Below are 11,887 nucleotides of genomic sequence, written 5' to 3'. Positions count from 1 at the left end.
ATATGCCAAAGTGAAATGCCATGTGCATATGGAACAGAACGAGGCTGGTCCATGGAATTAAACTAGCAGTCCAGGTCACCCCTGTATAGCCGCATCCTAGCGCACCCGCGGCGGGAACGCACGGGAGACCAACGGTAGGATGGCGCTAGCCCGATTAGGTGTAGCATCAATAGTACGTACCGTCCGCCTCGGTGGGGGATTTTTCTCTTTCCTTCCCTCTTCTCGACCAGCACATTTCCTTGCTCCATCCCCTCTTTTCCATGAATGCTGTTTTGCAGAAAGCCCTATCCATTACTGGGTTTTGCATTATTCATTGCCCATTTGCTTACGCGTGGGTCATCCGTTTCTCGACTAACACTATCCTTGTACCGGTTCCATCGTTCTGGGAACGAGAACAGCCGTCAACCCGCACGCGTCGCGGCACATTCTCTAAGAGAGCATAAGCAATCACATGCTAAAAAGGAGCCATACTTATCCTTCATGTATATTCCCTGTGTATAACCAAATGATGACATGTCGAGCTATAGTCTGGCAGTACGTGGTCCGCACGAGGATCAACTACACCAAAAGGCGACGGACTGAGGCCAAGCCTCCTGCTTAACTTGCCATCCCAAGCTCTTTTAATCCATCGATCGAGATATATGTGATAATGCACGAGCTAGACACCACAACGATGCCCGATGCTAACCTTCTCCTGCTCCGACGCCCTTGCGTAATAGGTTCGACTAACAATTCTGATAACTGACGTCTCGCCTCAGCCGGCTCCCATTCCGCCAAGATGCGTTCCCGAGACTCTTCCACCTTCCGCTTCACAAAGGGTCCCATAGCCTGCTGTTCTTCACGACCTAAGAGGTCTATCCTTGTTTTCCACAGCTCCTCATCAGGCACCCTCGAGTCCCGCGCGCCAAAAAAGCGCTCGTCAAGGAAGTTCCAGAAGACAGCGTCAAAAGCCCAGCTTTTCCGCGCCGCGTAGTTCAGCCAGAAGCGACCAGTTTCCCAACTTTCCCTCATGTGCGCCGAGAGTGTTACACCATCCAGGAACACAGCGCCCTTCTCCTGCTCCTCCACAACCTTCAGCCATATATCCAATTGTAGCTCATACGCCTTGCTCCACTCGTCGATGCCTGACGGCTTCCACATCTCTGGCGTTTCGAACAACAACCACCAGGGCGGGTCGAGAACAAACTGTGTTGGTGCCGCGTATGTGAATTCCCAGTCGATTGCAGCAGCCACTTTGACCTCACCGTCAGGGCCGGAGCCGCCTATGAGGACATTGGTCGGCCTAAAGTCGTCGCACCAGGGGCGGAAGGCCGCCGACCCGTCTGGGGTAGCAATTCTTAGGCGCGTCATCTTCTTGGAACCAGGAGTGGACAAGTTGTCCTGTAAAAAGCCGAAGGTTGATAGACGGCTCTGTTTAGCAAGTCTGCGAAAGAGGTGGCGGGCGACGTACTTGTTCCGGCAGTCATCCTCACTAGCGACAAGGTTGTTGTGTTGAAAGAGCAGCTGCGCCAGATTCATGTTGGACAGCTCCAGGTACCACTCACCAGCCGTTGTGAAAGTTTTGTCTTTGACAGGAAAGATGGTTGGAGGAACATGAGCAAGCTGCGTCAGGCTGTTCAAGTTTTGCGTCAGTGGTCGGCCAGCAACCTGAAAGGATCCATTCACCTCTAGCAGAGACCCAATGCGAGGGAATTTTGGTCTTTCCAACTCCATCAGAATCCATGACATCTTGCCCCACAGGCTTCTGAGCTTGCTCTCCGGCAAACTTAGGTTCAAAGCTGGAGGTAAGCCTGGATCCCGTCCTGGGATAGCAAGAAGATCTGTCATGTCGCAGCCGTGCTCAACACGACGAATTATGAGCATTGGCCCAATATCAGACTCCCGGACGTAGTGGAGGACCTGTGGAACGGGAACACACGTGTTGAGTCTCAGGTATTCAGATGTTGCTGCCTCATAAAGAGTCTTTTCGCCCGGGAACTGGACTGTCGATGGCCAAGGCACTCGCACCATGACGTCTAACGCATAAGCCCTCCAACAAGCAAGAATACGCCTTCCTTCAAATAAGCCCTTCTACAGCAAGACAAGCAGCTTACATGGCACGAATCAATAAGATAATTGGAATGACACACATTCTCTCTTTGAGCCCGGACATCATCGAAAAAGGGCATCCATCCCCTTGCGTTTTAGCCAGCCTTTGAATAGAGCCCAATCATAGTATCAGCACACACAACGGACTAATACAGACCGGATAATGGCATGATGACACAAAAGATATACCATGGTTCGCAGTGGAAAGTCAAGACCAGAGCCCATATAACATGTGTAGACGCTACGCCGCAGACTAATATGACCCTAGTCCTACGCTCTAACTATCCGTAACTCGTGTTATTGGAACGAATTCGCTGCCAGAGAACAATAAGCAACCTCAAATTACCGCGATGCTGATCTCCTATCTTCTGGAGTCCATAGCGTTGGGTTAATGCATCAAAGTCGCGAACTAGCTTCCGCGGTCGTATCGAATCTCCGCACAAGAACGCCAAAGATTTCATCGCGGATTCAATGTCGTTACACATGCTCCATTTCGCTCGTGATGCTACCTGGATGAAGGTAGCATCATCCAACGATCACCGGTTTGTCAGCGGCTCAGGGGCTGGTGTTTTCGGCGAGAACATCGCCGTCAACGGCTGCCCAGACGTATATCTTTAAGAGCATGGAGCAAGACAGGGTGACCATCATATCCCGGAACATGAACTCTGCAATCCCCTGGTGCCTTACGTTTGTTCATAACAATGTCCAAAATACTCGGGCTCAGCAGTTTGAACGCAACCAACAGCCCAACTGCATCCCCCAAACTTAGGACAAACGTCTAGACGGCCCATGGCCTCTCGTTGGCATCCCGCATTGCAATCCACTCCTATATGAGTTTCTTCACTATTCTACGGCCGGAACCAATCTTCATCTTCATGGCCATTGCCTTTTGTGCTCTGAACCTCAAGTCCCTCCCCTTTATTTGGCACCTTCGTGTCCCCAATGCGTTCCGCTTCACAGTCAAAACCCTCCGCCCCCGCGTGCGGCCCCGTCATTCCATGGTCTTCCAGCCCATGAATACGCCCTCCTCGGCCGATCTCGTTGAGATGCCTTCAAACTCCACAATGGAGCCGGTAGTGTGGACGCGAACAGCCCGTACCCTGACCGGGCCTGCGGGGCGCCACCGAGGCGTTCAAGGCGGACTGAGATATGTACGCGGCGGCCCTGAGCCGTTGCGTGTCCAAATCGGGCCGCAAGACTATCTCCCCGGGGGATATGCTACGCATGGTCGGCCTCGTGCCCAAAGACGACGACGGTGCTTCGTCCGATGAATCGGAAGAAGAGGCCGGTAGCGAGCTGCAGGACGTTGAGGAACAGCGCCGGCACGGGCTGAAGCTCGCGTCTATGTTTGAAAAGGAAAATACAGCTTGCACTCGAAGCCGAGTTCCACGACGGTAAGGGCCAGGTGCTCGGAAGGCACATGGGCGGGACAGGAGTCGTCGATGTGGTCCTCACGCTGCTGCAGCTGGCCGGCCTAAGGAGGAAATGGTATATATAGAGTGATGATGCCATTCGCAGCGGTTCTGGAAGCAGAAGCTATATAGCAGCTGGGCTAGTCGATTCAAACTTCATAATAATGAGCATCTAAGCAGTTGGAAACCCCTCTCTTGTCTCACACGCTGAACGTCTCCCGTAACGATCTCCCCACCACGCGAAGAGCATATGTCTCATATATTCCTCGCGTTACAATGTCTTGAACCCCCGCAGACACTAAGTAATCGTTATCGGGTCTCAGAATCGAATGCCCCCTCGACCATCGCCTAGCGCGTCCGCCCCTTCGCCCTTTGTGTCCCTTTGTCTCGTCGTCGGACGAAAAAGTCTGTCTCAATGACACCAACCCCACGTTCCGCAGAGCTGACAGTTCCTCGGCCATGCCAGAACCGGAGACCCTAGTCCCCAGCGAGACTAGCAGACGGGCTCCAGGTCGGCGCGGTGATGTCCGGTTGGCCGGTCCGCGCTGCGTCTCTTGGCTACCGCCAATCAGCGCGCTCATTCACTACCTAGCTGCCCGACCATATTTCGACGCAGTCTACTAGCTTACAGGCCACGATTGTCTTAGGTTTGGTATTCAGTCTTGTGAGGTGGCCGACGCAGGATCGCTGCTACCACGATGCCTCCGTCTCGTGGGCTGAGGTGGTCTCTGAGCGCCACCAACGACCTGGCACCGGGGATCTGGTTGGCACCCACGAAAACCTGGCGGATGAAAGGTTGTCTGGGTGTTTCGGATTGTTTCTTTGAAAGCGAGACAAAAGTAGCCAACTGCCCATCACCAAACTTATCTACCAAACTCCACCCGTACCTCCAGCCTGGCACGGTCGTCGTCTTGATACCACAGAGACGTTCCAGGCGCTCGAAACGTGGTTGTTCTCAGAAGCTAAGATACATCTTGACTGCCGTGGCCTCGATATGGCAGACGATAATCACCCCGAGAAGCCGGAAGGCGGTGGTAATAACACCACGCCCAGAGAAGAAGACGTCCCGCAGTGGCCCTCCATTGATGAGAGGCCATCCTCTGAATTTCTCGGCGAGGAGAAATGGCGGGTTTCGATCTTCAACCCCGACTCGGACGATAGTACGGTCGCCTTGCCAGATCTCGGCGACAAGGGCTCCTTGCCGTCCTACTGCGAGGACGAGGACGATGACGAGGAGGCCATCCTCCCGGCGTGGCTGACCGAGGCCTGGCAAGAAAAGGCCCAGCTATCCAAGGAGTGCACCTCGGCGCCGGCAGCGGAAGCTGACGAGAGCAAGGAGACTCAAGTCGACGAGCCGGTGGCAGATGATAAGCCTCATCGGGGGAGCAGGATCTCTTCCGCGGGGTTCCGCTGCTCGCAATGCGGCCACTACCGCCGCGATTCCATGCGATCCTCGACCACGTTTGGAAACGGACCGCAATTGCCCACAGAACATCAACACGAATCCTGCCTCCGACGCCCGGCATCTTTATCTCTCTTCCCACGCACAAGACCACCCTCACCCCTGAGCACCCAGCGCGCTTTCCCCCTGTCCGTTAAGAGGGTCCCTTCCAAGGCCGTGTCGGACGCGCAGACGTTCTACAGCGCGCAGGAGGGGGAGGGCGTCAACTCCCCGGAGCCGCACTCGGAAACTGCATCCGTCATATCCTCCATCTTCGCCACGCCGTTGCGGCACCTCGCGAGCAACCCATCGCTCAGGGGCTCCTTGTCTACCGACACGGCGACGAGCGAGGAACAGCGCGTTACGCCCATTGCGGAGCAGAGACACCCGGGCAAGGCCGGCGCGCGAATCAGCCGCTTCACGAGGCCGTTCGAGCCGGACATTGACGAGGAGGACGACGGCTCGGGGTACCGGCGGCAGGTGATGGATATGGAGGTGGTGCGGGCCGAGAAACAAGGCTCGGAGCTGACCCAGACGGCGGACGGGAAGGACGAGAAGGAAGAGTGGGTCGAGGGGTGGCGGCTCGCGTTCCTGCTGCTGGGCATCTGTCTCGTGGTGTTCTTGATATCCGTCGACCGCACCATACTCACGACGGTAAGAGCAATCCCCTACTCCGCATGCAAAGCAAAAGGGTCTATTGAAACTGATAAACGCAGGCCATTCCCTACATCACGTCCGAGTTCCAGTCGACGGCGGACATCGGGTGGTACGGCTCAGCCTATCTGCTGACAGCTTGCGCCTTCCAACCCGTCTTTGGCAGGGTCTTTATGCTCTTCTCCATCAAGTGGTCGTACATGCTGGCCATGTTCATGTTCCTAGTCGGATCACTCATCTGCGGCCTTGCGCCCAACTCGGTGGCGCTCATCGTCGGTCGTGCCGTGGCCGGGTTCGGGAGCGCTGGCATCCTAACCGGCAGCTTCGTCGTCGTGGCGATGGCGGTGCCCTTGCGGCTCCGTCCTATCTACACCGCCATCGTCGGTCTGATGTGAGTGTTTTGTTCGTCTTTCTCTGAAAAGAGAGAATCATCCCAAATCTTTGACGCTAACCCCCTTCCAGGTTTGGCCTCGGAGCCACTGTCAGTCCTCTACTTGGAGGCGTATTCACAGACCTAGTCGTGAGTAGTCCCCTGAATAACGTCATGGCGTCCTGAACTAAACGGTCGGCAGACCTGGCGATGGTGCTTTTACATTAACCTCCCCGTCGGAGGCGTCACCGTCCTAGTCTTTCTTCTGTTCCTCCACCCCCAGCGACGCCCGCGCCACGAGCAGACCTTCTTCGACAGGTTCATGGACCTCGACATCGTCGGCAACGTGTTGCTGCTCGGCGCCTGCGTGATGCTGTTCCTAGTGCTCGAGTTCACGGCGCAGGGGGAGGCATGGTCGAGCCCCCGGGTGGCCGGCTTGCTCGCCAGCGCCGGCGCGACGGCGGCCGTCTTTGCGGCATGGCAGTGGTGGAAGCAGGACGGCGCCCTGATCCCGCCGGCCATCGTCACGCAGAGGACGGTAGCCGCTTCGTGTGTCGCCGCGTTTGCCACATACGGGGCGCTGCTGATCCACTCTTACTTCCTGCCACTCTGGTTCCAGGCCGTCAAGGGCGAGAGCGCCACCTCGTCGGGCGTGGACATGATCCCGTACGTCGCCACGAACGCCCTCTTCTCCCTCTTCTCAGGCTTCTTCGTCTCCGTTGTCGGCTACTTCGTGCCACCGGCCGTGGTCGGGGGCGTGATCGCGACGGCCGGGTGCGGCGTCTTCTTGCTGCTGTCTCAGGACTCCCCGACGACGCAGTGGATCGGCTTTGAGATCCTCGTGTCGGCGGGCTTTGGCATGTCTATTCAGCAGGGCTTCACGGCCGTCCAGGCCATCTTGCCTCCCGACGACATCTCCATCGGAACCGCGGCCGTCGTGGCCTCGCAGTCTTTGGGCGGCGCCATCTTCATCTCCGTCGGAAACACCTTGTTCCAAAATCACCTCCTACAGGCCTCGGCGCAAAACATGGTCCCAGGCGTCGACATTCGCGCGGTGCTCGAGGGCGGAGCGACGGCTTTCCGTGACGTGGTCCCGGCCAGCGCGCTGCCGATGATGCTCACCGTGTACAACGAGGCTCTCCGGGTAGCGTTCACGGCAGCGATTCCCTTGGCTGGCGTGTCGGTTATCGCGGCTTGCTTCATGGAATGGAAGTCGGTGAAAGGAAAGAAAGCTGGATAGATAGCGAGCGCACGTGTTGAATATGAACAATGAGCCGTGTTGGCTGATGGAGAAGATCATTCCACGTGTCGAAGATGATCCGCAGCTTCTGAGACACCCTACCTTTGCTCCATGTGTTTTGCAAGCTAGCGATGATTCCATGTAAGCCGCACGCCATCCAACCCCAAGCTGAAGTAGGATTCGATGCTCCATTCCGACTTCTGGCAAGGTAGCCGAGCTAACCGATCAACCATCCACCCCTGTTTCCCCGGGTGACTGGTTAACGGTCAGCATTCAGCTCGCATACTACGTATTTGCGCCGATTTAAAACGGGGACTTGTTGACCCCAAGATACGTCGCCAAGGCGGTGCCTAGCAAGAGTAAGGCCACACAAGCAACACAACAATACAGGACCTTCAATCTGACCTGTAAGGGGAATTGCAAGGAGGCGCACCTGGTGCTTCCTACTCCTGGTATGCACCCAATCAGGTGGGGGGGGTCCTTCGCAATGTACGTTGGGGCCAAGATCCTTCGCAGCCCACGTTCAGTGTACACAAAGCACTCGATGCAATGTAAGAGCACGGCCAGGGAAGCTGGAGTGACCGACAGGGAACAAAGGCCCGGCGTGGCAGGCTTACTGGAATTGGCGATCTGGACCAAGCCCGGCGGCTAGAGGTATTTATCACCGTCTCTCCCGCGTGGCTCCCCCCCCTGCCGTGCGATCCCCGTCCCTTTTCTCCGTGTTCAGAAACCATCGTGAACGATGCACCCTCCGCGCTGGTCTCTTGCAGTCGGCATCCTGGCCGCGACAGCGTCCGGGCAGCTGTGTTACTGGCCCAACGGCAAGGACGCAAGCCTTGTGGCCTGTCCCGTCGCCAACGGCACGGCGGCCGCGTGCTGCTTTGCGGACCACTACTGCATGAGCAACGGCGTCTGCTTCTCCAACACCGACTTGAGCTTCTACCGTGGCGCCTGTACAGCCAAGGACTGGTCGACAAGCGGTTGCCCGACGTATTGCGACAAAGAAGACGTCGCGGGCGCTGGTAAGTGATATCTGCCTCTTCCAACTGGCGAACGCAATGGCTGATATGATTTGCTTCGCAGTTCTGAGGGCTCACGTCGGCATTGCAAAATGCACTAACAAGCAGTATGCGTGCCAATCAACGAGCAACTGCGCAACCGACAGCTTTGAAGTGCCTGTAGGAATCATGCTGTCGAACCTGTACTTGAAATCGGATATCGGTGTCGTCTCGACCGCCTCCACCGTCAGCACAGCCGGCACACCTTCCGCAACCGCGACGAGCGTCGGTGCCGGCGGAGCCACCGAAGCGACATGCACATCGACGCCGGCGGCCGCGGCGGCCAGCAGCGGAATCTCAACCGGCGCGGCGGCGGGCATCGGCGTCGGCGTCGGCGCTCCGCTGGCTCTCGCCGCCGGGCTGCTCACGGTCCTGCTCCTGCACGAGAAGAAGAAGACGAGGGCGGCGTTATCGAGGCCGGTATACTCCGAAATCGCCCCGACTTCGCCGTGGGCGAAATCCGAACACACGACTTACGCGCCGGTGGAGATCCCAACCCAGGCACCGCCACCCGAACTGCCCAGCGACCATCGTGGCAGGCACGAGCTTTCCTGAAAGTAGAGAGCACTGGGGGCGTACATGGTTTCGGTATCGGATTTGACCAAGGAGAGAGAGCGCGCGCGCTATGAATGTAGGACGGACAACCACGGCATGTGTTGGGCAAGAAAGACGGCCTGCTGTCGAATGGTATCACTGCAGACTCCACAAGAGTCGATCGTGCGCGGGTTTGTAGATATGGAAATGCGACGATGTGAGACTGTTATGATGGCCTTGCGAGGACTCACTGCTACCCAAGCCACTATCAAACAGGACCAAGAGTTGAAAGCCTCACTTAGATAATACATAACACTTTAAGCCAACGATTCCACACGTGCGCATGAATATTCAACGTCTCGTTGCCTAACAGTCGCTAGGAATCTGATCCATTCATAAGTTCCGCGCCACATTCGCAGCCCGGAAGCAAGTCACGAAACCGAAATACAAAGACGGAAACGGTTTGTATAAGGAAGAAAATGACGGCATCGTCTGTTTCCTATAGGTCATGGCGACCAGCCGAGGTTGAAGCCGCATATACCAATAGAACAGGCTGGCATATATGCATTACCCTGCCAGTGTCACGGTTCGCCTTTCCTGGTATTGCAATGATGGTGTGACGGAAGTATGAAATGTCTCTAATTTTGGTCTGGTACGGTTCCAGAGCTGAGGCGTGGCCCTCTGGACCACGTGTGGCGCCCGTCGGCCTCTTGGAACCAAAGTTCACATCTCAACCTACCGATTCGAGTTGGAATCGGTCCAAAGATGTCGTCTGCGCCCATACTAACTAGGTATCCAGGGCATAACGGTTACTTCGGCCTCCGAATAAGCACATTAGACTACATATTACGGAGTAATGTCAGCTTATACCCGCTCACACCCCTGCTTCCAGCAATATTGATGTTGTATTGCATGCAGCCCAGGGGATACGTCGTCAGGGCCTCAAGAATACTTATATAGCATGACTACGGAGTACATATGCACGTTCTCTGTTTTACGTTTTGTCTTTCCGGCCCTTGCGGCGGATCGTCGATTCCACGAGCGACCTTCGCTGTCGCGCCATTCGTCTCCTCCAAGCACCAGATCCCTGCTCACCACGCTGCACATTTACTCAGTGACGCCTGCACAGAACACAATACAACAGGATGGCTGACCACATACTTGCTGGGAAATGCCATTGTGTTAACAGAGGTTTCCAGCGCTCCGCCGTCTTCAGGCACGGCCGCAGTCGTGTCTCAGCCGATACCCACAGCAACCGAGGCAGGCTCCGGCTCCGGCTCCGGCACCAGCTCCGGCACCAGCTCCAGATCTCCCGCATCTACCGCCACGTCGTCCGCATACATTTCGCCACCAACCGGCGTCCGCCCCGCCTCGACTGACAACGGCTGCCCTAACATCAACCAGACCAGTTACACGCCGGCCGACGCCAACGGCGACTCGGTCAAGGTCAGCTCTAACTCGGCCCTAATTTTCCGGCAGCTCTGCGAGGTCAACTACCCGTCCGGCGCCGAATACGGGAACCCGAATCTCTACGACATCTTCAAGGTCTACGTCCCGAATTTCCGGGAGTGCATGGACCTGTGCGCGGCGTACAATCAGGCGTACATCGGCAACCTCGCCTCGGGCAAGATGGCAAGCGGAGGCTATTGCCGATCCGTCGCCATGGTCAAGCTCCCTGGGGAGTACTGCTATCTGAAGAACGGGACCGGCGAGACCAGCAAGATGGATACGCAGGGACACCCCAAGGACTTTATCAGCGCTATAAGTCCAGACGTTGTAATAAGTAGAAGTCGAATGTCGTAGAACTGCCCCAATTTGGAAGTATAAATCGCCATACAGAGAATTGCCAATTGAGCCGTTGTAGAGAGCGTCCAAGGTTTTTCATAGCTGAAGTCGAAACTACAACATGGACCTGGAACCGCCATGTTGATGAATGTCGCCGCTTGTCAAAAGGACATTCAACTTCGGGACCGTCCTCCTAGGAAGCCACGCAGACTGGACATCATTAGCGTAGAAATGCCAAGTTGTGCCGAGGCGTCTGAATGAGACGTCTGATCTACTCCAGAGAGCTACAGTCCTTGCTAGCCCGGGCTAGACAACCGCTTTGGACGGATTAAGAAAGCTGCCGCTTTTTGTTAAGCCTGGGCTGATGTCAGGAGTTCTCGGTGCATGCAGCCATCTCACCAAACTTGTTTCGAAACCATATGGAAATGGGCTCCTGGCTGGGGCTTTCCGATATTCCCGAGGCTCGTCTCATGTTTAACCACACAATTCCGGCCTGTTAGTAAGTACAAATCACGAAGGGCAGAAGGCGTGACGCAAAAGTCATTAGCAATCCCAATTGAACGGCTAAAATGTCAATCGAAGACGATCCGGTTTCATCACTAATCGCTTGCGCAAGCGTTACTCAGTTCATGTCATCGTCATTTCAAGACTCATCTGTGTCCCGATCATTCGCTCGAAGCCACCTCGGCCCATTCCGCCGAAACTCCAATACCATACTCCATTATGTCCCGTGAGTGTCACCAGGATGACCGCCAGGTCAGAAGCTCATTTCTTGCCGGAGCTGCCAGAGCCGCCGGAGCCGCCAGAGCCGGAGCCGTAGCCAGAAGAGGACCGATCGCCACTAGGGGAGGTGTAGGTCGAGCCCCCAGAGCCATTGTTGTAGTATGTGCTGCCGTTGGAGTTGGAGTAGTAGTAGGATCCATCGCTGCGGCACAAGGCGTTAGTCTCAGAAGCTGAAGCCGGATGCAGGCAAGGCAGGTATGCAATCAGATGGCGATTTCTTGCCCAAGAAAAGACCTACGTGTTGGAGTAGTGGTACGAGTTGGGGTTGGAAGCGCTGCTGCCGTAGTCGCGGGCGCAGTAGTGGTTGCCCTGTGTTCAGTCAGCTATTCCGTCCGAGTCACCGGACCCTGAAGATTCAAATGAGATCGTACCTGGCTGTTAGTGCCAGAGCTCTTGTATTCGTATCCGCTAGGCATCGTGGGTGTTTGAGTTGGAGGTAGTTGGTTGGGCAGTTGGTTTGGGAGAGGTCTTTGGCAATGAGGTGATGAAGGGAAGAAGGACGGAGGTAAGGGGAGGCCATTC

The 11,887-nt window shown here is 56.0% G+C and overlaps 5 protein-coding genes across 5 annotated transcripts; 3 read left to right on the top strand and 2 right to left on the bottom strand.

The window, feature by feature from the left end:
* Window positions 1-597: 597 nt before the first annotated feature.
* GLRG_05947 (phosphotransferase) lies at window positions 598-2,010 on the bottom strand (the record flags this gene model as incomplete). Its single annotated transcript, XM_008096632.1, has 1 exon — window positions 598-2,010. The coding sequence occupies one exon, from the start codon at window positions 2,008-2,010 to the stop codon at window positions 598-600; it is 1,413 nt and encodes a 470-aa protein (XP_008094823.1).
* Window positions 2,011-4,494: 2,484 nt separating this feature from the next.
* GLRG_05946 (major facilitator superfamily transporter) lies at window positions 4,495-7,205 on the top strand (the record flags this gene model as incomplete). Its single annotated transcript, XM_008096631.1, has 4 exons — window positions 4,495-5,595; window positions 5,658-5,986; window positions 6,058-6,115; window positions 6,168-7,205. The coding sequence occupies 4 exons, from the start codon at window positions 4,495-4,497 to the stop codon at window positions 7,203-7,205; spliced, it is 2,526 nt and encodes an 841-aa protein (XP_008094822.1).
* A 742-nt stretch (window positions 7,206-7,947) lies between these two features.
* On the top strand, window positions 7,948-8,818 carry GLRG_05945 (uncharacterized protein; the record flags this gene model as incomplete). Its single annotated transcript, XM_008096630.1, has 2 exons — window positions 7,948-8,227; window positions 8,289-8,818. The coding sequence occupies 2 exons, from the start codon at window positions 7,948-7,950 to the stop codon at window positions 8,816-8,818; spliced, it is 810 nt and encodes a 269-aa protein (XP_008094821.1).
* Window positions 8,819-9,775: 957 nt separating this feature from the next.
* GLRG_05944 (uncharacterized protein) lies at window positions 9,776-10,600 on the top strand (the record flags this gene model as incomplete). Its single annotated transcript, XM_008096629.1, has 1 exon — window positions 9,776-10,600. The coding sequence occupies one exon, from the start codon at window positions 9,776-9,778 to the stop codon at window positions 10,598-10,600; it is 825 nt and encodes a 274-aa protein (XP_008094820.1).
* A 747-nt stretch (window positions 10,601-11,347) lies between these two features.
* On the bottom strand, window positions 11,348-11,781 carry GLRG_05943 (uncharacterized protein; the record flags this gene model as incomplete). Its single annotated transcript, XM_008096628.1, has 3 exons — window positions 11,348-11,507; window positions 11,604-11,674; window positions 11,737-11,781. The coding sequence occupies 3 exons, from the start codon at window positions 11,779-11,781 to the stop codon at window positions 11,348-11,350; spliced, it is 276 nt and encodes a 91-aa protein (XP_008094819.1).
* Between the last annotated feature and the right edge of the window lie 106 nt (window positions 11,782-11,887).

This window comes from Colletotrichum graminicola (genome assembly GCF_000149035.1).
Source record: "Colletotrichum graminicola M1.001 genomic scaffold supercont1.21, whole genome shotgun sequence".
Taxonomy (NCBI): Eukaryota; Fungi; Ascomycota; class Sordariomycetes; order Glomerellales; family Glomerellaceae; genus Colletotrichum; species Colletotrichum graminicola.
This window is presented reverse-complemented; position numbering and strand designations above follow the sequence as displayed.